This window comes from Lynx rufus, unplaced genomic scaffold (genome assembly GCF_022079265.1).
Source record: "Lynx rufus isolate CCGP_SWC_20201006 ecotype Redwood Valley unplaced genomic scaffold, mLynRuf1.p SCAF_16, whole genome shotgun sequence".
In the NCBI taxonomy this organism is placed as follows: domain Eukaryota; kingdom Metazoa; phylum Chordata; class Mammalia; order Carnivora; family Felidae; genus Lynx; species Lynx rufus.
In genome coordinates, this window is record NW_025814830.1 from 38,737,238 (window position 1) to 38,763,993 (window position 26,756).

The 26,756-nt window shown below is 49.7% G+C and overlaps 1 protein-coding gene and 1 long non-coding RNA gene across 2 annotated transcripts in view; one reads left to right on the forward strand and one right to left on the reverse strand.

Annotated features, from left to right (window-relative positions):
- Nucleotides 1-26,756, reverse strand: part of LOC124511377 (uncharacterized) — a 44,684-nt gene that overhangs the window by 12,028 nt on the left and 5,900 nt on the right. Inside the window, exons 2-5 of the long non-coding RNA XR_006961876.1 lie at nt 15,690-15,867; nt 14,817-14,904; nt 11,629-11,778; nt 8,328-8,584 (exon numbers count right to left, since the gene is read on the reverse strand). This is a non-coding gene — a long non-coding RNA (uncharacterized LOC124511377). The remainder of the gene's footprint in view (nt 1-8,327; nt 8,585-11,628; nt 11,779-14,816; nt 14,905-15,689; nt 15,868-26,756) is intronic.
- CES4A (carboxylesterase 4A) lies at nt 1,963-14,900 on the forward strand. Its single transcript, XM_047078537.1, has 14 exons — nt 1,963-2,020; nt 5,495-5,696; nt 8,234-8,375; nt 8,456-8,589; nt 8,910-9,063; nt 10,552-10,656; nt 10,727-10,831; nt 10,977-11,015; nt 11,493-11,633; nt 12,165-12,245; nt 12,593-12,746; nt 13,363-13,494; nt 13,718-13,790; nt 14,759-14,900. Exons 1-14 carry the CDS (start codon nt 1,963-1,965, stop codon nt 14,898-14,900), a joined length of 1,662 nt encoding a protein of 553 aa, XP_046934493.1.

The following is a 26,756-nucleotide window of genomic DNA, read 5'->3' on the forward strand; positions in this document are numbered from 1 at the left end:
TTATTCACCTATCCCTTCTGGTCATGTTGGGGTAAGACTGTTGTCAACAAGGCTATAGGACGCTCATCACATAAACAATTTTTTGTGTATTTTGGATGGTCTCCCAGAACAAATTTCTCGGTCAAAGGATGAGGCGGTTTTAAGTTTCTTGCTCCATGTTGTTCAATGATGTTAGGAAAGTCTGTGAGTAACATGCCTGCCACCAGAGCACGAAGGCACCTACTTTGTCAACAGTAAAGCTGTAACAGGGAGGGAACTTTGATGTGTTAACCAAGACCCCAGGATGCAGTAGACATGGAAGTCCCCAAGCCACAGCAGCACATGAGAATTTTAGACCATAGAAAATGGTCTGAGAACCATTTCTGCAATTCCCAGGCCCCTTGGCCATTCAAGGCTTGAAAAAAGAAAGTTTGGGGGCACCTGTGTGGCTTAGTCAGTTAAGCATCTGACTCTTGAATTTGGCACAGGTCATGATCCCAGGGTCATGGGATCGAGCCCCATACCAGGCTCCATGTTGAGCATAGAGACTGCTTGGGATATTTTCTCTCTCTCTCTCTCTCTCTCTCTCTCTCTCTCTCTCTCTCTCTGAAAAATAAATCTTTAAAAAAATGTTTGGAGGTGGGGGATTTAGGAGAGAGATTTTCTCTGGAGAGAGCTGTTACCTCCCTGTGAATCCTCATCCCACTTCCTTCCTCTCAAGCTGTGGGGCTCCTTTTCGGGAGACCATGGAGGAGGGCGAGAAGTGCTGCCCACCATGGGGAAGTTCAGCCAACTGGAGCTTGACTCCATCAGCTTGTGACCACAGTTGGTAGGGTAGTGGGGCTGCAATGGGAGGGGCCATGCCTCTCCTGGAGTGGGGCAAGGGGTGTCAGAGGGTTGCCCACAAAGACCCTGCAGGATTGGAGGTCACCTCTGGCCTGTCTCAGGCCTCTTTCTTAGAGGGGCATAGAGCCTGGGAAGAAATGTTGGGCAGAAAATGCCACACTCTGGAGACTGAGGAAGGATCACAGGATAGGAACTGGGGGACAGGTATCCCAAGGAAGGGACATCTCTGATGAACCCACAAAATTGGCCATGAGAGAAGGAGTAAGCTTTAACCATCTGCCAGGCCTCCAGAGCAGGAGGCCATGGGTCGAGGAAGAATGGCACTGTTCCCTTACCTTTCCCTCTCTGCTCATTCTACCCTGCTGAGCAGAGGCATCTCAGAAACCCATCAGACCCCTGTTCTCAAAGGACTCCAGGCTTCGATGGGAGATTGGGAAGGGAACAGTCTTAACTGTGAATTAAGATGAAACTCCACCTTCCTCCTGTCCCCACCCCCTGCTCCAGGCCCAGGTGCTTCCAGATCTGGCTGCCCCAACAGGACCTTGAGCCTGTGAGGACAGTGACCATGCAGGAACACCCCCCCCTTCCCCGCCCCGCCACCAGGGACTTTTGATTCTTGGCACAGAGCCTGCCACTTCATGATGGTCCTGGCTGAGAGCTGGGATGTGTGAGGAAGGGTGAAGCATTGCCTATAAAAAGAGACTGGGCAAAACAAAGGGGAGCAGGGAGGCCTGAGACCCTTAAATCCACAGTGAATACACCTGGGGATTGAGGGGCCTTGTAACCAGGTCCTCTGCTGCAATCTTAGCACCTACTGTGCACTCAGAGCTTGACTCACACTGCAGCTGTAAGCCTATTGCACAGACGAACACATCAGGCAGAGATTGCAGACTGGTCAGTTTTTTGAAGAGCCAAGACTATCTATCATGTGCTGTCACTCCAAGGCAGACAATCAAGGCTGTGGGCTGCCCAGAGGGCTGGTCACAATTTCTTCTGCCCCTGCACCTGCTGATGGGATTTAGGGAAGATAAAAGTGGGACCTTCCAGTGCTCACTGGACACTGCAGACACAGCTACCAACTGGTACCCACAGTGTGGATGTCACCCCAGCCTGTGGCAGGAGCTGGCTGGCCAGAACATGAGTTGGATTCTATACCTGAGCCTCACCCTTTGCCTGATGGTGCTGACAGCCCTGGGTAAGCCCCAACTCCATCCTGAGGGTGTCAGGCAAGAGGGACATGAGAGACACAGGGGCAGGCCCTCAGCTCAACCTCTCCTGGTGCAGTGGGGCAAGGGCATTTCAACAAGGTCTGGGCAGATGGGGGGGTTGTTTCAGGGCACTGATCCTCCCATCAGCTAAGTCTAGACATTTATGTTTATATATTAAAATAAAATATATTTTATAATTTACATAACTTTATGTATTTATAATTTGTTAATTTATATTTGTATTCCTTATAAAATTAATATTATATAAAATTACTACTATATTAGTATATACATTAGTGTGTATGTATATGTTACCACCAACCAGACTGAGATCTAGAACCTTTCCAGCACCCCACATGCTCCTTCCCAATCAATACCCTCAAAGTAGCCACTATTCTGACTTCTATCACAAATTAGTTTTGCCTATATAAGTGCATTTAAATTTTTTTAAATGTTTTATTTATCTTTAAGACAGAGACAGAGTGCGAGCAGCGGAAGAGCAGAGAGAGAGGGAGACACAGAATCTGAAGCAGGCTCCAGGCTATGAACTGTCAGCACAGAGCCCAATCTGGGGCTTAAACTTGTGAACCACAAGATCATGACCTGAGCCAAAGTCATACGCCTCACCGACTGAGCTACCCAGGCACCCTGTTTAAGTGCATTTAAATTTTTTTATTTGCGAGAAACTTTGCTAAATCACTTTTAGCATTTTGGCACATTTTCTTTTAGTTTTTTTTATTTCATGTTTGTACACAGCTACAATATTAGCATGTATACAACCTTATACACTGCTTTTTTTCACTTAGAATCTTATCACAAGCAGCTTATAACTTTAGTTTATAGTTAAAATTTTTTTGCCTGGTCCTGTGACATAAATGATGTTTCTAGTACTCACTATGGTATATTTAACTATGGTTCATAAAGGTCTTCGTTTTAATGCCTTTCTGACTCTTTTCTGAAGGGAGGGACCTGAAAGTGAAATTACTGAGTCAAAATAAACTTTTAAAAACTTTAAAAAAGGTTGGGGGCGTACCTGGGTGGCTCAGTTGGTTAAGCGGGTGATTCTCAATTTCGGTTGAGGTCAGGCTCTCACCATTCGTGAGCTGGAGCCCTACATCTGGCTCTGCACTGACAGCATGGAACCTGCTTGGGATTCTGTTTCTCCCTCTCTCTGCCCCTCCCCTGCCCTCTCTCGTGCGCTCTCTAAATAAATAAATAAATAAATAAGTAAGTAAAAACTTAAAAAAAAAGAAATCACTGAGTCAAAGCATGTGAACGTGGCTCTTATACATTATGCCAAATTATTTCTCCAAGGCATTGTATTAATTTATCCTGCACCAACCTGTACCAACAGTATATGTGAATATCCTTTTCACATATACTGTTTCTTTGCCAGAATTGGAGGCCATCATTTTTAATTTCTTAGGTGGAAGTTGTCTCTCCTGGTTTTAATTAGCATTTTATGCTTATTAAGAAGGTGGAATGGGGAGCCTGGGTGGCTCAGTCGGTTGGGCGTCCGACTTCAGCTCAGGTCATGATCTCACAGTTCGTGGGTTCGAGCCCTGCATAGGGCTCTGTGCTGACAGCTCAGAGCCTGGAGCTTGCTTCGGATTCTGTGTCTCTCTCTTTGCCCATCCCCACTTGCACTCTGTCTCTCACCCTCTCAAAAATAAACATTAAAAAAAAAAAGAAGGTGGAATGTTTTCATAAGTGCTCACATACTGTCTCCGGGTAGCAAGGCTGGAGTGGGGACCACTCCATGGCAGTTCTTGTTCAGGGGTGTAAAGCACTCTGCCACATGCTTAGGTGTCCCCAGAGACTGGGATGAGGACAACAGAACATCACCGCTTAGAGTAGAACTCTGAGAAGAACCTCACTGTGTGTGACCTTGAGCAAGTTCTATAACCCCTTTGAGCTTCATTTTCCACATTTGTATTGTGCAATAATAACATTTACTCTCTACAGTTTTTAGGAGGATGAGGTGAGATAATCCATGTAAAGTGTTTGGCACAGTGCTAGGCTATAATAAAGGATCAATAAATTATAGTTGTAGGCTAGTCAGGCTTCAGGGCAAATCCAAGTAATATGACAGACCTCTGCCTCTTTGCTGTGTCCTCTGAGACCTCTGGCTGGTTGCTGCCCCTGTCTGGGCCCTTAGTCCTCCCCTAGCTCTCCCCAGGGCCAATGAGGACTTGATGTGAGAGAACCATGTGAAAGGCTGTGTAAACTGCAAAGAACTGCACACATAGAGGAGGTTTGAGATGGCCCTTTGCCTGCACTGGCCTGCCTACATGCTTGCAGGCCACCATTGTAGTCACTCCTTGTGCACAGATACTGCTTTTGTCAGACGTGCAGAGACTTGGGAACATGGACGGAGTGGTACTTTGGGTCACCTGCAGCTGGAGGTGCGAGGGTGTGCTCTACCACACCAATTCCAAATGCGGTGCCCAAAATCAAATGCATCAAAATCTCACGGAGGTATTTGTAAATCTACTTTCCCGGTGCAACCCTGAGATTCTCATTCAGAGGGCAGGCCTAGGAATCTGTATTTCAGCAATGATTTCCTCAGATGATTCTGATACACAGCCAAGTTCAATAATACTCGGACCAGATTTGCTTTCTGTCATTTGCAGAGTGAGTTCCAGGGGACCAGGGTATAGAACGATTCAGTTTTGATAAGAAAGGAGGAAGAGAAATGACAGGGGTGCTTCAGGAAAGGGCAATAGATGTGAGGCAGAGCAATGCTTGGCAATAGCAATAGGGCAAGATGAGAGCTGAGAAGAGGAAGAAATGCCCATAGGCAGCCATTAAATTCAAGTCGCTCTAGTTTGTATATAGTCCAAGAGCTGGCTAAGGTGTGGATATAGGTCTAATGTATCTGTGTGCCCGTGTGTAATATATGAATATATGCCACATATGGATACAACGTAACCTTTATATAACCGTACTTACATGCATGCATATGTATGTATGCATATGTGTGTGCACTTAACTCTTGTATTTCTACATGCTTTGTTGTAAATAAGCTGTGTTCACATATACCTATGTATGTATAAATTTGTATGTACATGTGAGTATTACTGTGAGTATACATACGAATGAGAATGTCAATAATGTGTGTGATTTCTTCCCAGAAGTATGCCAGGTAAATGTCAGCAACAAGAAAGAGGTACTGGAATACCAATATGAGACAAGCAAAAATCAAAATAAATGACATGATTATTGACATTAAATGATACATTAAATGACAGAAAAATAATTCATATAATAGACATGAACCTTTATGCACCTACCAACATAGCATTGAAACCTTAAATAATGAGAGAGAAAAATACTGAGAGAAACACAGAAAAAGTAGGCAAAATACATAATTGTGAAAAGCTTCAAGCTGCAACTGGTGCCATGGCAGACAGGCCAGAGTCCTTTCAGTGGCCAGAGTGACCCTTCTCCTCTCTTCCTAGGTGCTCAGCACACCAAGGAACCTCTAGTGATTACCAAATATGGGACCCTCCAAGGAAAACAGATGCACATCGGGAAGACACCCATCAATGTCTTCCTAGGAGTGCCCTTCTCCAGACCGCCTGTGGGTGTCCGCAGGTTTGCTGCCCCAGAGCCCCCAGAGCCCTGGGAAGGAATCAAAAACGCCACCACCTATGCCCCTGCGTAAGAGCCAAATGACTGTTGGCTGGGAGGTGGGCAGACTCTAAGGGGGGGGGGGTAGATCTATGCCGGCCTCTGGGCCAGAGTTTGAACAACTCACTAAAAAGAGTGTACTGTATGACTGTAAGTAGCCTGGGGTCCATTCCGGCCCTCAGTTTCCAAACCTATATAATGAAGTAGTTGGCCCAGATGATGTTTACAGGACTGTTAATGCTGTTTGTTCTTGGCTTTCTTATGGGAAAGCTCCAGACAAGGAGGAGGTGCTCACTGATGTGCCTCCAGGATCTTCTGGGAACCTAAGTTTTCCTAAAAGTATGTGAGGAGGAGTTCTCTCTGTCTCTGTCTGTCTGTGTCTCTGTGTCTCTGTCTCTCTCTCTCTCTCTCTCTCTCTCTCACACACACACACACACACACACACACACACACACCATACCCAGTGAACCCTGAGCTCTTCCCTCTCACTTGGGGCTTGAGCCCCAGAACAAGCCCACATGACACCATCAGCCCTTCCCTGCAGAAGGAGCTCCAAGATAGGGAGTCACAGGCTCAGTTTCAGTTTTAATGTCCCAGAATTTTTTCTTTTTCAGACAGAGAGAGAGAGAGAGAGAGAGCGCACACGTACGAGTGCTTGAGCAAGGGAGGGGCAGAGGGAGAGAGAGAATCTTAAGCAGACTCCACATGCAGCACAGAGCCCCATGCAGGGCTCAATCCCATGACCCTGAGATCATGACCTGAACCCAACCGAGTCACCCAAGCACCCCAAAGTCCCAGAATCTTAATGCAACCTCTAACAGGGCTCAAATCCTGAGTCACATGAGCATGTTGAGATAATGACTGCCCTTTGAAGCACTAGGCTTGGCAATTTACCCAGAACAAGTGTATTTATTATTTATTCAGATCATTGAGTAACCCACTGAGCAGAATATTCTGTGGCAATCATTAACAATTAGTTGGATACAGCACTGGGTTTAGAAAAATGTCTACTGTGAGAACCTGGGTGTCAGTTGATATCTAAAAACTATAACCACCACCCAGGGTGTCTAACTGTTGAGAACAGGGCATCCACTGTTAGAACATGAATGGCTATTAGTAGAACACTGGGGTGTTAGTTTTTAGAACACTGACCACCAGTGAGAGAAACCAAGACATCTGAACCTTCTGTGATTGTTATGTGGAATCCCATGGAACAGGTGACAGAACAGGGGATGACCATTATTAGAGCCCCGAGGATCAGGGGTTTAGAGATTGGGGTGCCCATTGCATAGAAGTCCAGGTGTCAATTGTTGGAACGTTGGCCATGAGCTGTCAGACAATAGCTGTTTGGAACACAGAGTGACAGGTAGAAGAATTTGTGGATGGCTTACAACAGACTGTGGGATGGTAGTTAAGGAGACAAGAAAACTAGTGGCCAGTTTGGATAATGACTAGCTTCAGGCCAGAGCAGCAAGGGAACAAGTGGAGAAAGGAGTAGAATAGACAGGCTTTCCTGCAGCCAGTCAGATGGGCCCAGCCCCAACTATTGGCAATAGCCACACTCCAGGCTGGGACAGCAGGGAGAAAGGATGAGGTGGCCCAACAGCCCAAGCTCCACAAGTACACCAAATGTTCACATGGTACAAGGCACTGGGCTGAGTGCCAGGACTCAGACAAATCCACATCCATCCCTGCCCCTAGGGAGTGCATGGTTGCTTGGGGAGAATAACAACCAAACCAATCGAAACAACTCTAACCCAGCACTATAATCAGCGTGGATAGAACTTTGGGAAGCACAGACAGGAAGTGCCCAGCAGAGGGGGCTCCACTTTAGCTGAGCCTTAAACATAAGCAGGAGTTTGCCAGGCAGAGAAAACATTAGGCAGAAAGGGACATAAGCAAAAGGGCTTAGAGATGGGAGACAAGGCAGGGTCCGTGGGCATCTAGAGCAAAGAGTGCCAGGAAGACTAGATGGAGAGGGCCTGCGTCAGTATGGGTGAATCTGGACCTTATCCTGAGCGCAGGGGGGCCCAGGAAGGTTTTAAGGAGGGAAGTGAAATAGGTTTTTGTTTTCTGTCAATCCCTCCGGTCAGGGTGTGGAGGATGAGTTGGAAGCGATGTCAAAGAGGCTGGGGCAGTGTCCTGGCCAGTGTAGGTAATGGCCTTTACAAGGCAGCATCTCTGGGATGGAGAAGGCCTATTTAAGAGCTGTTTGGGAGACAGAAAAGAGCCTGAAGGACGGGGGCATGAAATCCCAGGACACCCAGGTTTCTGGCTTGACAGCACCAAAAGGGTCTCCAACAGAAGCATGGAACCTCTCCCCAGGCAGATTCCTGGGACCGGGGGCAAGACAGAGGGGTGGATCTTGCCCTGGGTCTGACCTGGCGCTGCACTCACCCTGGACCCTAATGCTAGTGGAGGCTATTCGGACACAGATACACACACGCACGCGCGCGCATCCTAAATTTTGCTTTTGGTTCTATTTCCTCAATTGCGGAACCTGGGTTTGCAACCATTCTCCCGTCTTTGGCCACCACGTTGGGCCCAAACTCACATCGTGACCGCAGGTGCCTTCAGGAGTCCTGGGGACAGATCACCTCCATGTACTTCAACACGCGGAAACAGTACAAGTGGCTGCGCTTCAGTGAGGACTGTCTGTACCTGAACGTGTACGCTCCAGTGCGCGCGCGTGGGGATGCTCCGTTGCCGGTGAGTATTCATCCTCTTCCACGCACCATCCCACTCAGGCACCCCACCGCCCAGCTCAGGCCTCCGCTTTCCATGTCCAGGTGATGGTCTGGTTCCCAGGAGGTGCCTTCCTCGTGGGCTCCGCTTCCACGTACGATGGCACGCAGCTGGCCTCTCGCGAGAAAGTGGTGCTCGTCCTTCTGCAGCACAGGCTCGGCATCCTGGGTTTCCTGAGGTGGGCGGGGCCGGGGGCCGGAGCGGGGAATCAGGGGCCCGGCTTCCCAGGGACTTGGGCGGAAGGATAGAGGAGGGGGTGTGGGGGCGTGGTTACAAGAGGTGCGTGCAGGGGCGGGGCCTAATTTCTTCTGGAGAGGGCGGTCACTCCCAAGTGCCGCCAGAGGGGGATCTAACACTAGGGAAAGAGGTGTGGTCGCAAGACCTGGTGCCTGAGGGACCAGGCAGGGTGAGGTGGGGCCAGGCAGAACCAGGCTGGAGCCCTGAGTAACCAGACGGTCGGGGGGCTCCGGACCCTGATTATAAGCCCCGCGCGTCCAGCACGGGCGACAGCCAGGCCCGCGGGAACTGGGCGCTGCTGGACCAGGTGGCTGCTTTGCGCTGGGTACAAGAGAACATCGCGGCCTTCGGCGGAGACCCACGCTGCGTGACCCTGTTTGGCCAGTCTTCGGGGGCCATGTGTATTTCGGGACTGGTGAGTGCAGCGCCAGGTCAGACCCAGCACAGACGCAGGTCCCCGGGTTCCCATGAGTGCATCCTCCACTGCACACACACCTATGCAGATTTGTATGTACAGGTACATGCCGGTGCACAGACTTGCCCTCACCCCTGCAAAGGGTACTACTCCATCCAGGGGTAGCACTGATGAGAAAACCAAGCCAGCAGAGCGGGCAACGCTGAGAGTAGGGATACTCAACCAATCCGTGGTGGGCCAGAAAGATAACCCAGCACCTCCTGCCTCCCTACCTACCCCCAGAGCTCTATCCCCTGAACAGAATGCATCATCCGCCTTATGGGCAAGGCTGGGGCCACAGACCAAGCCTGGGAGTCAGGGGCCTGGGTTGGAGACTCGGGCGACCACTGACCTGGAGTGTGCCTGGAGTGTAGGTGTAAGGTCAGGTACACCCTGTGGGACACATGTTAGGGAGGTGAGCTGGGACCACATAACACAGGGCTTTACCCGCCACAGTAATAATACTCAAACGCTCAAGCACTTTCTGTGTGTCAAACACTCTTCCAAGCACTGTATGTATATTCATTCAATTCCCTCAACAATCCAGAAATAGAAGCATCCTCTTTCTACAGTTCTACCAAAAGAGAAGTTTTCTCCATTGTGCAGATGGATAAATTGAAGTCCAGAAAAGTTAAGCAGCTTTATTCAAAATACATTGGAGAACAGGGAAAGATTTGAAGCAGAGAAGTGCCACAGCCAGAAGTGCATTTAGAGAGATGGCTCAGTGTGCTGGAACTGAGTTAGGAAGAAGCAGGAGGAGAGGCCTGGAGGCCATCTGGGAGTGGAGGTGGGGTATATCTTAGAAGAGAGGATGAGGCCTGCCTCTGAAACAGAAGCAAGAAGACTGGAAAGTAGAAGGTAGCTGAAGAGGGATGCAGGAAGCCAGATGGACAGGACTAGGGCAGCTGGGTGGAGGGGTGAGCAGAGATGATAGGAAAGGCCCCTGGGGCTGGATGGATGGTGTAGTGTGAGGGATGCCACTCAGATGGGAACCAGCTAGAACAAGTTTGGGGCACATGAAGTCTGAAGTGTCCAAGAGACAAGATGAGGGGTCCCAGTTATAGTTGCTCTTCCAACTTGGGCAGCAAAGAAAGTTAAGAACTGTCAATACAGGTTAAAGGGGCCATAGGAACCAACACCCCCCCCCCCATTTCTAACCCAGAAGCATAGAGAGTCTCTTTCCTACACCAGCAGAACCCTTCCCACAAGCTCAGATCCCCTCTGGAACTGCTGGGGCCCATTGCAGGGGCCGGGATAGGGGGGCCCACAGGCATAAAGGCACCGGCTGTAGGTCCAGGACTCCAACCCAGGACTCTTGACTCCCTCCCAAGCTGCCTGCACTCTTTGGGCCCCTTCACGCTGCCCAGCCCTGGCCAGAAAGGCACCCAAAACTGCCCAAGTGACTTCTACTTGTGCCTCTCATGGGTACTACACTCCCCACCCCTGCAGATGATGTCACCCCTAGCCCGCGGTCTCTTTCATCGGGCCATTTCCCAGAGCGGCACCGCAGCACTCAGAGCCTTCATTACTCCTGACCCGCTGAAGGTGGCCAAGGTGGGTGTCTCCTCTCCCCCAGGGCTCAGCAAGAAGGGGCAGGATGGGCCTGAACACCTCTTCTCCACAGACAGTTGCCCGCCTGGCAGGCTGTACCTACAACAGCACACGGATTCTGGTAGACTGCCTGAGGGCACGATCAGGGGCTGAGGTGATGCATGTATCTAAGAAGATGGTAGGTAAAACTTCCTTCTAGCTCCTTCACCTGGCCACCTGTAAGCCACCTACCTGACCTAATACCCGGCTGCCCCCAGGGACCCTGTCTAAGGAGCACAGTGGGGAGACTTTCTTTAACTCTAGTTCCCTCCTCTCCCCTACAGGGATTCTTCCACCTGAACTCCCAGAAAGACCCTCAGGAGGTGAGCAGGCCCTGTTCTGTGATACAGTATTTATTGAACACCTCCTCCTATGTGCCAGGCATTCAGGATACTAAGTGAACTGTTCAGACCAAGATTCCTTCCCGAGTAGGACTGATGTTCCAGTGGAGACGGGCAGTAATCACTATACATAAATAAACTCATTTACCTCTTTAGAAGGAAAGTGAATAGTGACAAATGGAGCAGGGTAAGTAAGGCATAGAATTTTAAATAGGAGGGACAAAGAAAGCTTCATTCAGAAGGTGACATTCAGCAAAGATTGTCAAGAGGTGAGGAAAGTAGATACCTGGGGGTGAGCATCTCCTGCCCTCCAAGGGGTCACTGAAGCCCAGCTTTTCCCAAAGGGCCTATGGATAAAGAAATCTCTGGATGGGGACCTGCTGAGCTGGGAACCCTAGGCTACAGGGATCCTGGGAGGATATGTGGGAGGACTATTTGGAAATGCCCCTTGCCTTGTAGGTTGTGTGGTTCATGAGCCCGGTGGTGGATGGTGTGGTGTTCCCAGATGACCCAGCGGTGCTCCTGAGCCAGGGGCAAGTTGCACCTGTGCCCTATCTTCTGGGTGTCAACAACCTGGAGTTCAGTTGGCTCTTACCTTTTGTAAGTCAATAGGAGGGGTGCCCACCCCAGTGGGAGTAGCAGAGGATTCCTCTTGGGTAGTACTGTGCATGAGATCGGATCCCATTGGCTCTTCTGGGGATGTCCAAGTGCTTGGGTACATCCTGCAGTCCCGGAGCAGTGAGAGCTGGCCAGAAATGATGGGAGGAAGAGAAGTATTGGCCTCTTGGAGGTTTGAGGACCCCAAATCTTCAGATCATAGTTTGGATGGATCATCCTATCCACTGTTTAGCCTCCAGGCAGCTGCAAATCCTGCCCCCTATCCCCACCCCCACAACTGCTCCTAGGTCAGGATAGTTGTCCCCAGTCCCCACTTCAGCTCTGACCTGGGTGGTAGTGATGGACAGGTTGAGAACAGGAGGGCAGGAAATAGTCATGGGCCCTTCCTGGGCTGTGTGCTCTGAGAACTCACCACTTAGATGGGTGAGAGCCTTGGAGCCTGGTGTAGCTCTGGCTGGAATCCCTCCTGATGTTTGGGCCTAACTCACACCTGGGTCCTTATATTGTGGGCAGATCATGAAGATCTCACTAAACCACTTCATGATGAGAAAAGGAATCATCACCAAGCTGCTCTGGAGAACCAGTACCCTGTTGGTGAGGAGCCATGCTGTTAGGGGTGCTCAGTTTGGTTGGACAAAGCTAACTCCCCTTTTGGTGGGGCTTGGAGTTTGGTATGGGATCAGATGGCTGCTGGTGAGCAGGTTCCCCCCACCCCCCCCCACCACCCCGCCACCGCACTGGCCTCAGGGTCATGGCAGGCAGTTCTCATGCAGTCTAAACACAGGGGTAAGAATCAGCAAAGATCTTCCCAGAAGTTCCCCTCTCTCCCCCACTCTCCCAGACCAAAAACTCCTGAGGATGCTGAGTGTAAGTCACTAGTGTGCACATTTCTGCTCAGCTGGCACCCCAGGCCTCAGGGTGGGTATGAATTCCCCACCCAGAATATCACCAAAGAGCAGTTACCACTGGTGATAGAGGAGTACCTGGGTGACATTGATGACCATGACTGGAAAATGTTAAGAAACCGTTTTATGGACCTAGCTGGGGATGCGATCTTTGTGTACTCCACACTACAGGCTGCCCACCACCACAGAGGTATGTGGGGTCCCCAAGAGTGGCCACACTCTGTCTACTGATGCTGCTTACCAACTGCTCAACCACCTTCTTGCACCTCTGGGCTGGTATAGGATTCTAAGATGGCATAGAAAAAGTAGTGGGCTGTCAACTGAGAGAGAAAGGGAGAAGGAGGGCAGGGCAGAGTCCAGCCCAGAGGACATAGCCTAGGGTGGTCAGGGAAGGCTTCCTGGCTGGGAGGACAGGCTGAGGGGGCACATTGGAGATCCTGTCCAGGCTGAATGGGGCTTGGAGAACACATGGGTGAGAGTTCAAAGGTGGGGCTGGAGAGCACAGACACCAAAGAACCTTAAATGCCCAAGAGAGGAACTGTTCAGAGAAGGAATAGGAAGGGTCTGTGATCCCGCTACAGTCCCCATCTGCAGATGAGGAATTGCAGCTCAGAGACTGTTGAGTGAGTGACTTGCCCCAGGACATGGGACTGATGAGTAGTGTAGACAGGACTCAAATCTGGTCCTGAGATTCTGGAGCCCAAGCACTTTTCCCTGCTTGATGCAGGTAGGTGGGATGTGTGGGGTGGATGAGAATCCCAGCCCAGGACTTTTCCTGCAGCCCTCCTCAGTTTCCCTATTCCTAGATGCTGGCTTCCCTGTCTACCTGTATGAGTTTGAGCACCACACTCCCACCGGCGTCATCATCAAGCCCTGCACTGATGGGGCAGACCACGGGGATGAGATCCACTTCATCTTTGGGAATCCCTTCTCCAAAGGTGCTACAGCCCCACCTGACACCCTCACTGGGTGTCTAGTCTCCCCACCTTTGTATCCGGACTCACCTCTCCATTGGCTGACCCTAAGGGTCTAGGCAGTTCCTAATCTAGAATGTTCCTGGAAATGAAAGCCTCCCAGTATGAAAGAAATAGTGGAAGGAGAAGGGTGGGATGTTACCACCCCATGCTCTGTTCCAAATGTCACATCCTATTCTGACCCCAGGCCATTCCACGGTTGAGGAGAAAGCACTGAGCCTCCAGATGATGAAATACTGGGCCAACTTTGCCCGTACAGGGTGAGTCTGGTCCCCCAACACATCTGGGCAGTCTTCCTGCCCAACGCTAGACCCACTGGCCAGCTGCTTCAGGTATTTGTCCCTCTGTGTCCCATAGGAAATACATGATCAGCCTAAGCAAACTGCACCTTCTCCCTCACCTTTTCCTAGCCAGTGACCAGGTCCTAAATGTCCCTAGGATGTGTCCCTCTCTGTCCCATGACTACACTCTTCATTCACTCAAGCATTCAACCCAAGTCATTCATCATGCACTGTTTTTCACCCAGCCCTATACTGGGAGCTGGAATTCAAGAATCTTGCAAACATGGCCCGCATCCTTCAGCAGCTTGTTAATGTTATAATGAAAACATTAAGTTGCTGTACTGGGGAAGAAGGTACTATGAGAGCACAGAGGAGGTGTCTGACCGAGCTCAGATGGGCAGGAGCGGCTTCCTGGCAGAGGTGACATCTGGGCTGAGCTTTGGCTAGCCTTGTGACTGGTTTCCCATCTCCACATTCTCTATCCTTTCTCTCTACCCCTCTTATGATACTCAAAAGATCTTTCTGAAATACTATCTGACCAAGTCACTCACCTGTTTAAAACTCTTCCTGGCTTCCCTCTGCCCCCAGACTAAAGTCCCCACCCCTTAGCCCGTTGGCATGAAAATTTTCAAAATCTTTACTGGGTCATCTTCTATCCACAGCCATCCTCTTGACACAGCCCATGTTTTTCTGTAAACTTATACTTGTGCTTCCTCCAAAAGCCCTGGTCTTTCATACCTCCAACCCTTTGCACATACTCTTCCCTCTGCCTGTTTCCTTTTGCCACCACACACTCTTCTATTCTTTCTTAAAGATCTAAATATCATCCCTGTAAGGAATTCTTGGACTCCAACTTCCAAAGGGAAGGTGAATAAGGGCAGGGTGAGAGAAGGAGGCAGGGTGAAGACGAACATGAACAACCCTCTCTCCTTCTTCCTTCTGGGCAGAAACCCCAATGGTGGGAAGCTGCCTTACTGGCCACGCTATAACGAGGAGGAGAAGTACCTGCAGTTGGATTTCATCACGAGGGTGGGTGTGAAGCTCAAGGAGGAGAAGATGGCCTTTTGGATGAGACTATACCAGCATTAAGGACCTGAAATGCAGAGGCACTTTTGAGAGTAGCTGTGCAGGAGGGCGTCTAAGGTATTTCCCCACCACCTAAGCTTTGGGGAGACTGGCCATGGACACATCTGGGACAAGCGTCCTGCCTTCCCCAATGTAGGACCTGCAGAGACTCCCTACTATCTCCAGGCCAGAGCTAGAGCCTAAGCCAGTTGTTTGGGGCTCTGCACTACACTCTTCAGCCTGACATCCCATGATGCCCCCTGTCTCACTGATTCTAGCAGGTTAGGCCAGGTTCTATTACTGCTCCATTGTGCCCAGCCACCCAGCCTCAGGACAAACCCAACTCTTCCTTCTCCAAATCCTCCCACCCTTCAAAGTCTACTTGAACCCTTTGTTTAGATTTCTTTGGGGAAATCCACCCAGACTGCCACTGCCCTTACCATTGCACCCAGCTTGTCATTGACCTTTCATCCTGCTCAGCCTTGTGCCTGTTCACATTACATTGGCCTGAGGCCTTGGTCAGATTATTTGTTATGTGGGGTGAAGCTTTGATAGCTTAGGGTCTTCTCCTCCTTGCATACTCACCTCCCCTGAAACCCCTCCAAAGCCTGGACACAGGGATGGTCCTCAATAAAAACATGTTGAATTGACCTGAATTTCTCCATCTGCAAAATGCTTGAGTGAAGCAGAGGACATCTTGATTTGAGCCATCAGAGAGAGGGTGTGTTGCTGCCTGCTCCTTGTTGGGCCCAGCCTGCTGTGCTACATTCAGACAAAGGGAGCTGTGGCAAAGTTGCCTGGATTGCAATATACCTGGCTTTTTTCTTCATTATCTCAGAAGGGACCTCAGGATATCCATACTCCATCCTCGCTCGTCCATTGGTGTAGGTCTTGGTGCTACATCCAGACTCCTCACTCTGGCCTCTCCTGCAACTCGACCTGGGCATACCGCAGCCTGTCCCATAGGTTTTTTTTGGTTCAGTTTAGTTTGCTGTTGGTTTTTTGGTGGTAAAATATACATAACACAATATTTACCATTTCAACCATATTTAAATGTCCAGTTTAATAGCATTAAGTACATTCATGTTGTTATGTAACCATCACACCATACATCTCCAGAACTTTTTCATCATCCCAAACTGAAACCCTGCATCCCTTAATTAACTGCCTATTTCCCCTCATTTCCAAACACTGGTACCCACTATTCTACTTTCCACCGTATGAATTTGACTATCTCAGGTACCTCATAGAAGTGGAGTCATACAATATTTGTCCTTTTGTGTCTGGCTTATTTCCCTTAGCATAATGTCTTCAAAATTCATCCATATTGTAGCATGTATCAGAATTTCATACCTTTTTAAACTGAATAATATTCCATTGTATGTAAATAACATATTTTGTTTATCCATTTATTTGTTGATGGACATTTGGGTTGTTTCTACCTTTTGGCTATTGTGAATAATGCTGCTACGAACAATAGTGTAGCATCCCATAGGTTTTATGTCCCAAACTACAATGTTGATTAGACTCTATTCCTAAGGGTTCCTGAGTTGTCTCTGAGGCAACTAGAAGCTGCAGACCTGTGGGGTCAGGGGCACTCATTCCTCCAGCATCTAAGCCCCCAAAACAAAGGGGTGGTTGGAAGAAGGGGACAAAGCCCCTTTCAAGCAGATTCATGTTCACAACAACCCTGTCATAGATTTTATTACCCTATATTATAGATGAGGCAACTAGGACACAAGACATAAAAGGTCTTGCTCAAGGTCATTACCTAGTTGTGGAAGAATGGAAATTTGATACAGCCTTGTCTGACTCACCCTGCCACCTCCATCCAAACCTGGAACAATCCCTGAGAGAGGATGGCCCCAGAGGACATGTGGCAGCTCTACTCTCTGGGAGGCATAACCAGCAGAACATCCCTGCCCCCCTCTAGCCAGGGGATAGTTAACCAAATAGCAGTTCAGTGGGACCCTGAGTGAGAGGCTGGATGCTCAACCCCCTGGAAAGCGATCCTGGGTAACCTGTGCAGAAACTCAGCAGGGACCAGCTGGGCTTGATTCATCCTAGTGCCTACAGGATACCCTGACCTGGGGGTCCAAAGGTCTGACTGCAGGTCAGTCCAGGCCTGCTTGTGAGGGTCCCTCAGTTCCGTCCTCAGACTCTCACACATCTGGGGAAGGAACCTTCTCCAAAGAGCCACTTGCCCAGAGGCTGCTCCCTACCCCCACCCCCCAGGCTACTGTCTCCTAAATCAGTGGGAGTGAAGCTGAGGAGGAGCTAGGGTACAGTCAGGGCCCCACCAGACCACACCAGATGCCAGGATCATAAACGACTCCCAGGGAAACCCTAGGACCTTATCTCAGAATTTGAGCATGGAGGGATTCCAGTGGACACCCTGGATGGTTGACTGGCCCCCTGCCTCCCACAGCCCCAGCCCCACACCACCCTGTCCTCTTCCTGATGGAAGAGGGAGGCAGGGAGGGCTACCTACTGCTCTGTCTCCACCTCCGCTTCCCGGCTGCACTGAAGTCTCCGGTGGCCCACCCAAAGGCGTTCCTAAAGTCCCTGCCAGGCTTCACGGCGCTCCACTCCGCAGGGAGCGGTTCACAGAACTGACTGGATCTTGGTGAAGGCCCTAGGACACTTGAGTGGCTTTTCCCTGGGTTCATCGCTGTGTGCCAGGGCCGCCAAGAGGAAGAAGACGCACCGGTGTAAAGCCAGCTCTTGGAACAGCGTGGACACGCGTCTCCCGCCAGCCCCACGGCTCAGCTCAGGCTGAGCCTGACTCCCCAGCTCCAGAAGCGGAGCCCCTTGCTCTCCTCCAACACCCCGCCTGCCCCCGCCCCGCGAAGCAGCAATTACTACCAAGGCAGCTGAGGGCCAATTAGTGCGGGAGACTCGGCGTGTGGGTGGTGCCCGCGCTGACCGCAGTCCCCGCAGCGCCGCCGCCGCCCTCCTTGCCCGGCAGACAGCGCCAGCGGCCTGGGAGCCTCTGGGGACGCGCCGTCCTCCTCCTGCCAAAGGCAGTGAAGGATCAGTCGCCTGGCGCGGGGCCAGAGCCCGGGCGGACGCGAGGGCGCCGGGAGCTGAAACTCGCAGCCGCTGGGGGTGGGGGCGAGGGGAACCGGGCCTCTCTCCCAGTGAGGGCTCCTGCGCCCCTGACCGCCTGTGCCCAGGCGCCAGCCAGTAGTCGCCTGGCGGGCCGGCGGCAGGAGGCGCGGTGAGGCCGAGCCGCCCCAGTCTCAGGCAGGCGACACAAACGCTCTGGGCAGGGGCGGGCTCTTCCAAGCCCCTTGCGGTCTCAAGGTCCTCCTGGCTTCTCGCTCTCCAAACAAAGCCCCGCCTGGGCTGGCCGCCCCCAGGGCAGTTTCCTGCTGGTGGCCGTGGAGGCCTGCGCTGGCTGGTGCCCGTTGGCAGGAAGGTGGGCAGGAGTTTGGGTGGGCAGTGCAGGGCCACAGGCTCATCACCAATGGGCTTCCTCTCCTGGGTCCCTGCGGTGCACAACCTGACTGGCCACCTGTGGGCTTTGGGAGACCCAAGAGGTATCAATCCTGCCTTCCAGAAGCCCACAGGCTTCCAGGAGAGATACTCCAGGGGCCTAGCGAGAACCCCAAGCTACTAGAAGCTCTGAGGTCCAGAGAGGCATCAGGTGAAGGAAAGAGGGGCTCGAAGAGGAGCAGTGGGGTCAGATGCCACCACTTCAAGGCTTCTCCTTCCCCAACTGACCCCTTCCCAGCCCAGCTGGACACACTGGAGCCCTGTCCTGAGGGACAAGGTAAGCCTATGCCCAAGATACGCTACATGAGGCTGAAGTTTCTAGAAGAGAGGAAGCAGTTGGGGGAAGGGTTCAGGAAGAAGTTTCACAAATGGGGTTGACCAAAGAGATCTGCTGTTTCCCCCATCAGTGCCACAAGGGGCTGGGTTAGAGGTGCTGAGGTCCCTGACCAGTACTGGGTACAGTGGCATGGGTTTCAGGGTGGCCTTTACTCTGTGCCCTCTGCCCCCACCCCTCTCATGTCTGGCCTTAGTAGGAAGGGGCTGGCGACCTGCTATGTGCCCCGAAGGGCCAGATTTCCTGTGAGTGAGAGGATATCACTCTTCTAAAGGAGTCAGAACTCTCCTTCTGAACTCTCCTTCCACATACCAAATTCATTGACTGTGTGGAGAGAGAGTGACTGCGAGAAATTGGGTTATGGGGATTGAGGGAGGAAGGGATGCAGTGACAAAGACACCACCTTGAGTCCTTCATGAAATGAGGTGGAAGTATATTAAAGCATGAGGAGAGAAACAGAAGCAGATGAAAGAGACAGTGGAACAATCCGCCAAGAAAGTCAAGGGGTAGAGGGAAGAAACAGAAGCAGGTGAACACACACCCAGACAGGCAAATGGACAGAGAGCCAGGGCGGTGCTGAGGCTGTTCAGGCTGGAAAAGAGAAGTACCCGGGTACTCAGAAGATGGCAGTAAGCATGGATTTGTTTCTCATCCCCGTTGCCTGGCCACTGAGACCTTGGAGGGGGATGATAGAAAGGGTCAGCTGGAAAGGCTGTGAGAGCACGGTGGAGATGCTGACCTAACGTGGGTGAGGTGGTGAGTCAGAGAAGTCTTCTGGAGGAGCACGTGAAAGGACCAGTAGGAAAGAGTGGAAGGTCTGGAGGCAGAGAGGGAGGGGAAGCTACGTCAGCTAGAAGGCACAACAGGAGCAAAGGCCTGGAGATTGGAATTAGCCTGTTCCATCCTAGCAGCTCTGTGTATGTGTGGCCCATGCAGAAAGGCAGGGGAAGCAGGGCCCAGAGCTGGAACACCAGCCCTATAAGCCTGGGAGGGAGCATGGACTCTACCTTGAGGCACTGGGGAGCCATGGGAGGGACATGTCCTGGTTAGACTTATCTTCCAGAAAGATCTCTAAGATTACAAAGTACAGACAAACTGAAGGAAGAGAGAATAGAAGTGGGAACACCAGGGCAGGACAATGCAAAACTAGACAGTGAGTCCTTCGTGGAAGAGAGCAAGCAAGTTCATAAAGCTGATGGACAGGACTTGGTGACAGATGAGGAAAGAGGAGGTAGAAGTTGAGAGAGACTCCTAGATGTCCTATTGTACCAAGGGGCTTTTGACAAAAGCAGGCCAGCTCTGACCCTTCCCCTCCTCTACCTACCAGATGGCCCCTGGGGCACTCTGGCTGAGAGCTCCCCCACCCAACCCAGCCTGGGGACTCATCACTCCTCTCCAGGAGCCTGGGAGACCTCAGCCCCTACCTACTGGACCCAGGAAAAGTTCCAAGGGGGAGTCCTGTCCAGGATGGGGACACAAGCAAGGCCTAGTGTTGCTGGGGAAGCCCCTTTTCTCTCCCTTCCCTCCATGGAAAGCTAATCCAGACAGGACTTTAGCCTATTACCACTGACTCCATAAAATCACAGTAACTCCATGGCTGCAAGGAGTTGGGTTTGAGCCTATTGGTCTGTGGGGCAAAATGGAAGGGGAGGAAAACCCATTTGAACCCCGAAAGAACTCAAGATCAGATGGTCTCACAGAGCAGAGTTCAGCATGCCTCTTTTAGGCTGAATTTGGAAGCTGGATATTCCTGTCTGGGCCTGTTTTTCTGTGTGTGTCCTCAGGCAAGCCACTTGCCTCTCTGGGCCTGGTTCTCATCTGTGCATCTGGGAACAATCCCGGTAGGACACTACTCCAACCCCAGGCCCCTCCAGCTGTGGTCTAGGACTCATCCACAACCAGCTCTTTCAGCCACAGACACTGGTGAAGAGCATGATGGTGACCTCAACAAGGAGCCACTGGGCGATCATTATGAATTTCCTACCATTAGGGAGTAAGAACGCTTTTGAGGGGGGCCTGAATGTGGAAGAAAAGCCTTTCAGGAAATTAGCACCAGTGGCAGAAAAATTCATCAAAAGCTGGCAGAGGCGTCTGTGGCTGATTCATGTTTCTCAACTAAGGAGCAGCTCTTCTGGCCTGGAGGAAGGACTGATATCCTCCAGGGCCTTCCAGAGACTCCAGATCCAAGACTCTAAAACTCTGGTTTTGTTGCTGGGCTTCTCAGGAGCACCACCAGGAGCACTACCATCAATTTGCTACTTCTGAAACATGGAATTCTGGAGTTCAGTGGTAGAAAAGGCCACTGGTAGGCAGGGATCTTGAGGTTTTTTTTTTTTTTTTTTAATTTTTTTTTTCAACGTTTATTTATTTTTGGGACAGAGAGAGACAGAGCATGAACGGGGGAGGGGCAGAGAGAGAGGGAGACACAGAATCGGAAACAGGCTCCAGGCTCTGAGCCATCAGCCCAGAGCCCGACGCGGGGCTCGAACTCCTGGACCGCGAGATCATGACCTGGCTGAAGTCGGAAGCTTAACCGACTGCGCCACCCAGGCGCCCCGGATCTTGAGTTTTAATACAACTGTTTCCTCTGCTGTGTGACCTGAGACATTCATTTGGCCTCGCTGATCCTCCCTGCCAGAAGAAATCCTGACTGCCTGGCTTTTAGGTGACTAATTTATCTACAATACTCAGCACATCTGGGAAAAGAATAATTTTTTCAAAAAGTGAAGATGTAAACGTACCCAAAAAACTCTTGGTAATGGAAATCTAATGTGAGAAACAGGGAAACAATCAGGAGCCCATTGTGCTGGGTGGTATAGGCCTCCCTCCCACATCGCCCAGGTTATGGTAGACAAAAGAGCTATTGCAGCATGCACCTCCAGGGGGCACCACTTACTTGGTTTACAGGGTGAATGAAAGCCAGGCTGGCACCTGAATTCCAGCCCTGCCTCCTCTGGGCTTGCCACCTGTACATGCGCTTACACCACACGTGCCTCAGAGAAGGCTCTGACTGGGCGATTGCTTGGTCACCACCTAACCAAAGCATCCACATCGGGCAGTCTTTGGAGGCCAGTGGACTCCCCTCAGTCCATCCAAGGCTGTCTTTGGCTACCAGAGTGGTCCTTCTCAGTCATTTGACGCTAAAAGAAGCAGAATCCTTTGACGTAGCAGCCCCCAGCGCCTCAGGGAATCCCTTCCAGGGCCACACACTGATTCTGTCATTGCCACCTTCCCTGGCTCACTACAAAAGAAGGCAAGCCAGAGGCAGTTACCCTCTGCTATAGAAGAGCATGCACTCCCAGCCTTGCTCTGCCAGCTTCCTTTTCATTTTCAGGCCCCTTCTCAGCTCATTTTATGGTATTTTGACTGGACCTTGAATGAACTCAAATTGTTATCCAGGGCATCCCTTGACTGCCAATATTTATAGTTGGATTTGTATCAAAGTACAGAGTTGTAAAAATCCTAGAATTTCAGAGCCAGATGGGACCTTTAAGATTGTCATAGCCACCATTCTTTGAGAGCTTGTAACTTTGTGCCAGACACTAACCAAGGTACCATCTGGTGTTTTTGCCTGTCCAATACATCCATTCCTTTTCCTGCTGTATTGCCCTGTTGACAGCAATTCAGTGTCCACAGTTCAGGTATGAACAGATAACCTAAACATGGCCTATTAAAGTCAACCCCAGATTTTTGTGGGAGTATCAGGAAAGGGCAGTCCTCACCACTGGGGGGTGGGGGAGGGTAAGTCAGCATGTGAATGAAGCTAAAACAGAAAAACAGAACCAAGAGACTGAGAGAGATAGACAGACAGACAGATTTCTGGTGTCAGTGCTTGAATACCTGGATCCAGCCATGCCTGAAGTCACTTACACACGCAGAGCTTTCAGTTAAATGAGCTAATACTTTCCCTTTTTTGTGTGAGCCAATTTTAATTGGGCTTCCATTACTTGAAACCAAAACAGTCCTGACAGATACAAGTAGATGTCTTTGTCCTCAATTTATAGATTTAAAAACTGAGGGTGGCACCTGGGTGCCTCAATCGGTTAAGCATCTGACTCTTGATTTCGGCTCAGGTCACAATCCCAGGGTTGTGGGATCAAGACCCAAGCTGGGCTCTGTGCTTGGCATGGAGTCTGCTTAAGATTCTCTCTCTCTCTCTCTCTCTCTCTCTCTCTCTCTCTCTCTCTCTCTCATTCTCTAATTAAAAAACAAAAACAAAAAACTGAGGAACCACCTAGCTCTGGGATCTTAGAGAAGTCACTAAAATCCTCTAACATCAGGTTGCTCTAACAAAGAATAAAGGGACTGAATTTCTTCAACTTCAGGACACCTTTGCTCTTCTGGAATCTTTCTCTCCGGGTCTATCTAGCCATATGCTCTTAAATGAGATGGCCACTTGTTCTGAATCCCAATTTTCTGAGCTGCAAAATAGGACATTAATTCCTTCCCTCCTTACCTTGAAGACACTTGGGAGAGTCCAATGAGAAAGTGTTTAGAAAATTACTTTTACTAAAGCAAATGTTATATAGTGTCCATATTTGATGGATGACAAATCTCAAGTCATACCAGACAACCATTCTCATCCCAAAGTGGCTCATGTCTCTTCCAAACAACTTTTAAAAGACTTTTTAAAAGAAAACTAAGGAAGCACCTGCATGGCTCAGTCAGTGAAGCGTCCAACTTTGGCTCAGGTAATGATCTCATGGTTCGTGAATTCAAACCCCGCATTGGGCTCTGGGCTGGCAGCTCAGAGCCTGCTTCAGATCCTCTCTCTCTCTCTCTGCCTCACCTCCCCCACTTCTCCCTCTTCTCTCTCTTTCAAAATATAAATAAACATTTTTAAACTTTATTTATTTTGAGAAAGAGAGAGATGAGACAGCATGAGTGGGGGAAGGGCAGAGAGAGAGGGAGAGAGATTCCCAAGCAGGCTCCAAACAGCACAGAGCCCGATGCAGGGCTCAAACCCACAAACCCTGAGATCATGACCTGAGCCAAAGTCAGATGCTTAACCAAGCCACTCAGGTGCCCCAATAAATAAGCATTTTTTAAAAAATGAAAAAAGTAAAACTTAAAAAGGGGCACCAAGCTGGCTCAGCCAGTGGGGTATAAGTTTGAGCCCCTCATTGGGTGTAGAGATTAGTTAAAAATAAAACCAATCAATCAATAAAACTTAACAAGACCTTAAAACACTTTTATAAAGTGACTTCTCCACAGCATCTTATTGGCCAGAATCCAAGTCAGGCCAGATCCAAGTATACTAAGGGAGATGGCACCGGGTGAAGCTCTCTTTCAAATAACTCTTAGTCACTGTCACAGATCAAGTTCTCTAGAAAGTTTCACTCGCAAGGTATTTATTAAGAAGTGCCCTTGGGATTAAATGTATTGCTAGCAAGGCCCCTGGGTGGTTCAGTCGGTTAGGCATCTGATCCTTGATTTTGGCTGAGGTCAAGATCTCATAGTCCGTGAGATCGAGCCCCGAGTTCAGTCTCCATGCTGGGCGTGGAGCCTGCTTAAGATTCTCTCTCTCGGGTGCCTGGCTGACTCAGTCTGTTGGCTCAGGTCATGATCTCACGAAAACCCTCGTCGGGCTCTGTGCTGGCAGGGTAGAGCCTGCTTGGAATTCTCTTTCCCTCTCTGCCCCTCTCCGACTTACTCTCATCCATGCACACTCTCTAGGTCTCTCTCAAAATAAATAAACACTAAAAAAAAAAAAGAAAAGATTCTCTCTCTTCCTCTCCCTCTGCCCCTCCCCTCTCAAAAATAATTAACTACTTACTTATTTATTTATTTAAAAAACCCAAAATGTGTTGATGGGAGAGGAAAAAAGCAGAATTGGGTAGAGGGAGAAGTCAAGCTACACTGCAGCCCAACAACAGCTTGAGGTGACTCCACAGAGAGCCCTGGAGCTCATGTGGCCTATCAGGATTGCTCTGCTGGGCCTTTATACTCCCATCACCAGTCATTGTTTTTTTGTTGTTGCTGTTTGTTTGTTAAAGTTTATTTATTTTGAGGAAGGAAGGGGCAGAGAGAGGGGGAGAGAGAGAACCTCAAGCAGGCTCCACAATGTCAGCACAGAGGCCCACCAGGGACTTGATCCCATGACCCTGGGATCATGACCTGAGCCGAAATCAAGTCAGACACTTAACTGACTGAGCCACCCAGGCACCTCTCCCATCTCCAGTCATTGGATGTAAGCTGCCCAGAAAGGAAGACTTGAAGGTAGCTCTCTATAGCTCAGGGAACCCCAGAAAGGAGTGAGAGCAATCCCAGCTGCTAGGTAGCAGACCTTCAGTGAAGAGGGATCTAGGTGGCTCATCTGTGTCCATCTCAATCACTGACACTACTTAAGCTTCAAGGCATCCTGGGAGCTCCCCTGGAGCAGAAGGAGCAAGCTTTCCTAGCATCAGGTGGGCTAGGGAAGCTATCAACTGTGGGGCACCTTTGAGGAGGCTTGGTCTGGTCTCCAGGTCAGGCATTGGTGTGGAGCAGTCATTCTCCCAGCAGTTCTCAGAGGCCTCTGAGCCCATGTTTAGTGAAAGAGCATGAATTTGCCTGGCTGAGAATGGGGAAAGAAGCAAGCTAGACAGCGGAGGTTAACCAGGGCTAGAACAGTCTGAAGCTGAGCTCCTTGCCTATTCACTCAGAAGTATCATCTAGAAGAAGAGAATTATTGTCTGCTTTATTAATTGCTCCGTTTGTGTTCCTAGAGGAAAGGCAGTCTGATGAGGAGGCTGTGGGCTAGTAATTCTGTCTGCCTACTTGCAAGACAAGTCAGGGAAACCCTGACTGTCAGGATGGTTTAGAGCTTGGGAAATTTGGGAAAGAACCCAAGAACAGTTCATGGTATCAAGGCATCATCAACATGGAGCAAAAAGGAGAGAAGGTAAAAGAGGATGCATTTGGATTCAAGAGTCAATAATGAGCCAGAAGTGAATGTTGAATTATTCAACCTCCTTTATTGATCCATTGATCTCTATCTGCAGGTCTTGGTTTATTCTTGGTTGGCATTTCCTGTGTCTGAGACACTGAGAAGAAAAATGGGGGGAGGAAGGATTTTTAAGACTCAAGAAGAGAGAAGAGGCAGTGCCAAAGAGAAATTTGACTAGCAACAAATATCAAGAATCTTAAAACACCCATACTTTTTGATATAGGGGTTCTGCTTCTGGATATTGACCCTAAAATCACTATCAAAAACATTAAGAAAAATCCTTAAGCACCACAATGTTCACAGAAGCCTATTTTATAACAGTAAATAATGGGAAACAACCTGAATAAATGCCCAACAATAGGAGATCAGCCAGGATGTCATTAGTTTTATATAATTACATGGGAAAATACTTATGCCATAGGTTAGGTAATAAAGACCATTCAAAACTGTACCATAGAACATCATAACTACATGCAGGGCACCTGGGTGGCTCAGTCGGTTTCATTAGGTGTCTGACTCTTTTTTTTTTTTTTTAATGTTTATTTATTTTTGAGATAGAGATAGAGCGTGAACGGAGGAGGGTCAGAGAGAGAGGGAGACACAGAATCCGAAGCAAGCTCCAGGCTCTGAGCTGTCGGCACAGAGCCCGACGTAGGGCTCGAACTCACAGACTGCGAGATCATGACCTGAGCTGGAGTTGGAAGCTCAACTGACTGAGCCACCCAGGAGCCCCAAGGTGTCCGACTCTTGATATGGGTTCAGGTCCTGATCTTGTCATGAGATCAAGGCTCGAGTTGGGCTCTGCACTGATTCTCTCTCTCCCTCTCTCTCTGCCCCTCCCCTGCTCACGCTCCCTGTCTTGCTCTCAAAATAAATAACTAAAAAAAAACAAAAAAACAAAAAACCAGCATAGTTATGTGAAGAAACATAGCTGGAGAAAGGCCAAAGAAAATATACTTAAATGCATGTTTAATTATTAAAAAAAATTTTTTTTTTAATTTTTTTTTTCAACGTTTATTTATTTTTGGGACAGAGAGAGACAGAGCATGAACGGGGGAGGGGCAGAGAGAGAGGGAGACACAGAATCGGAAACAGGCTCCAGGCTCTGAGCCGTCAGCAC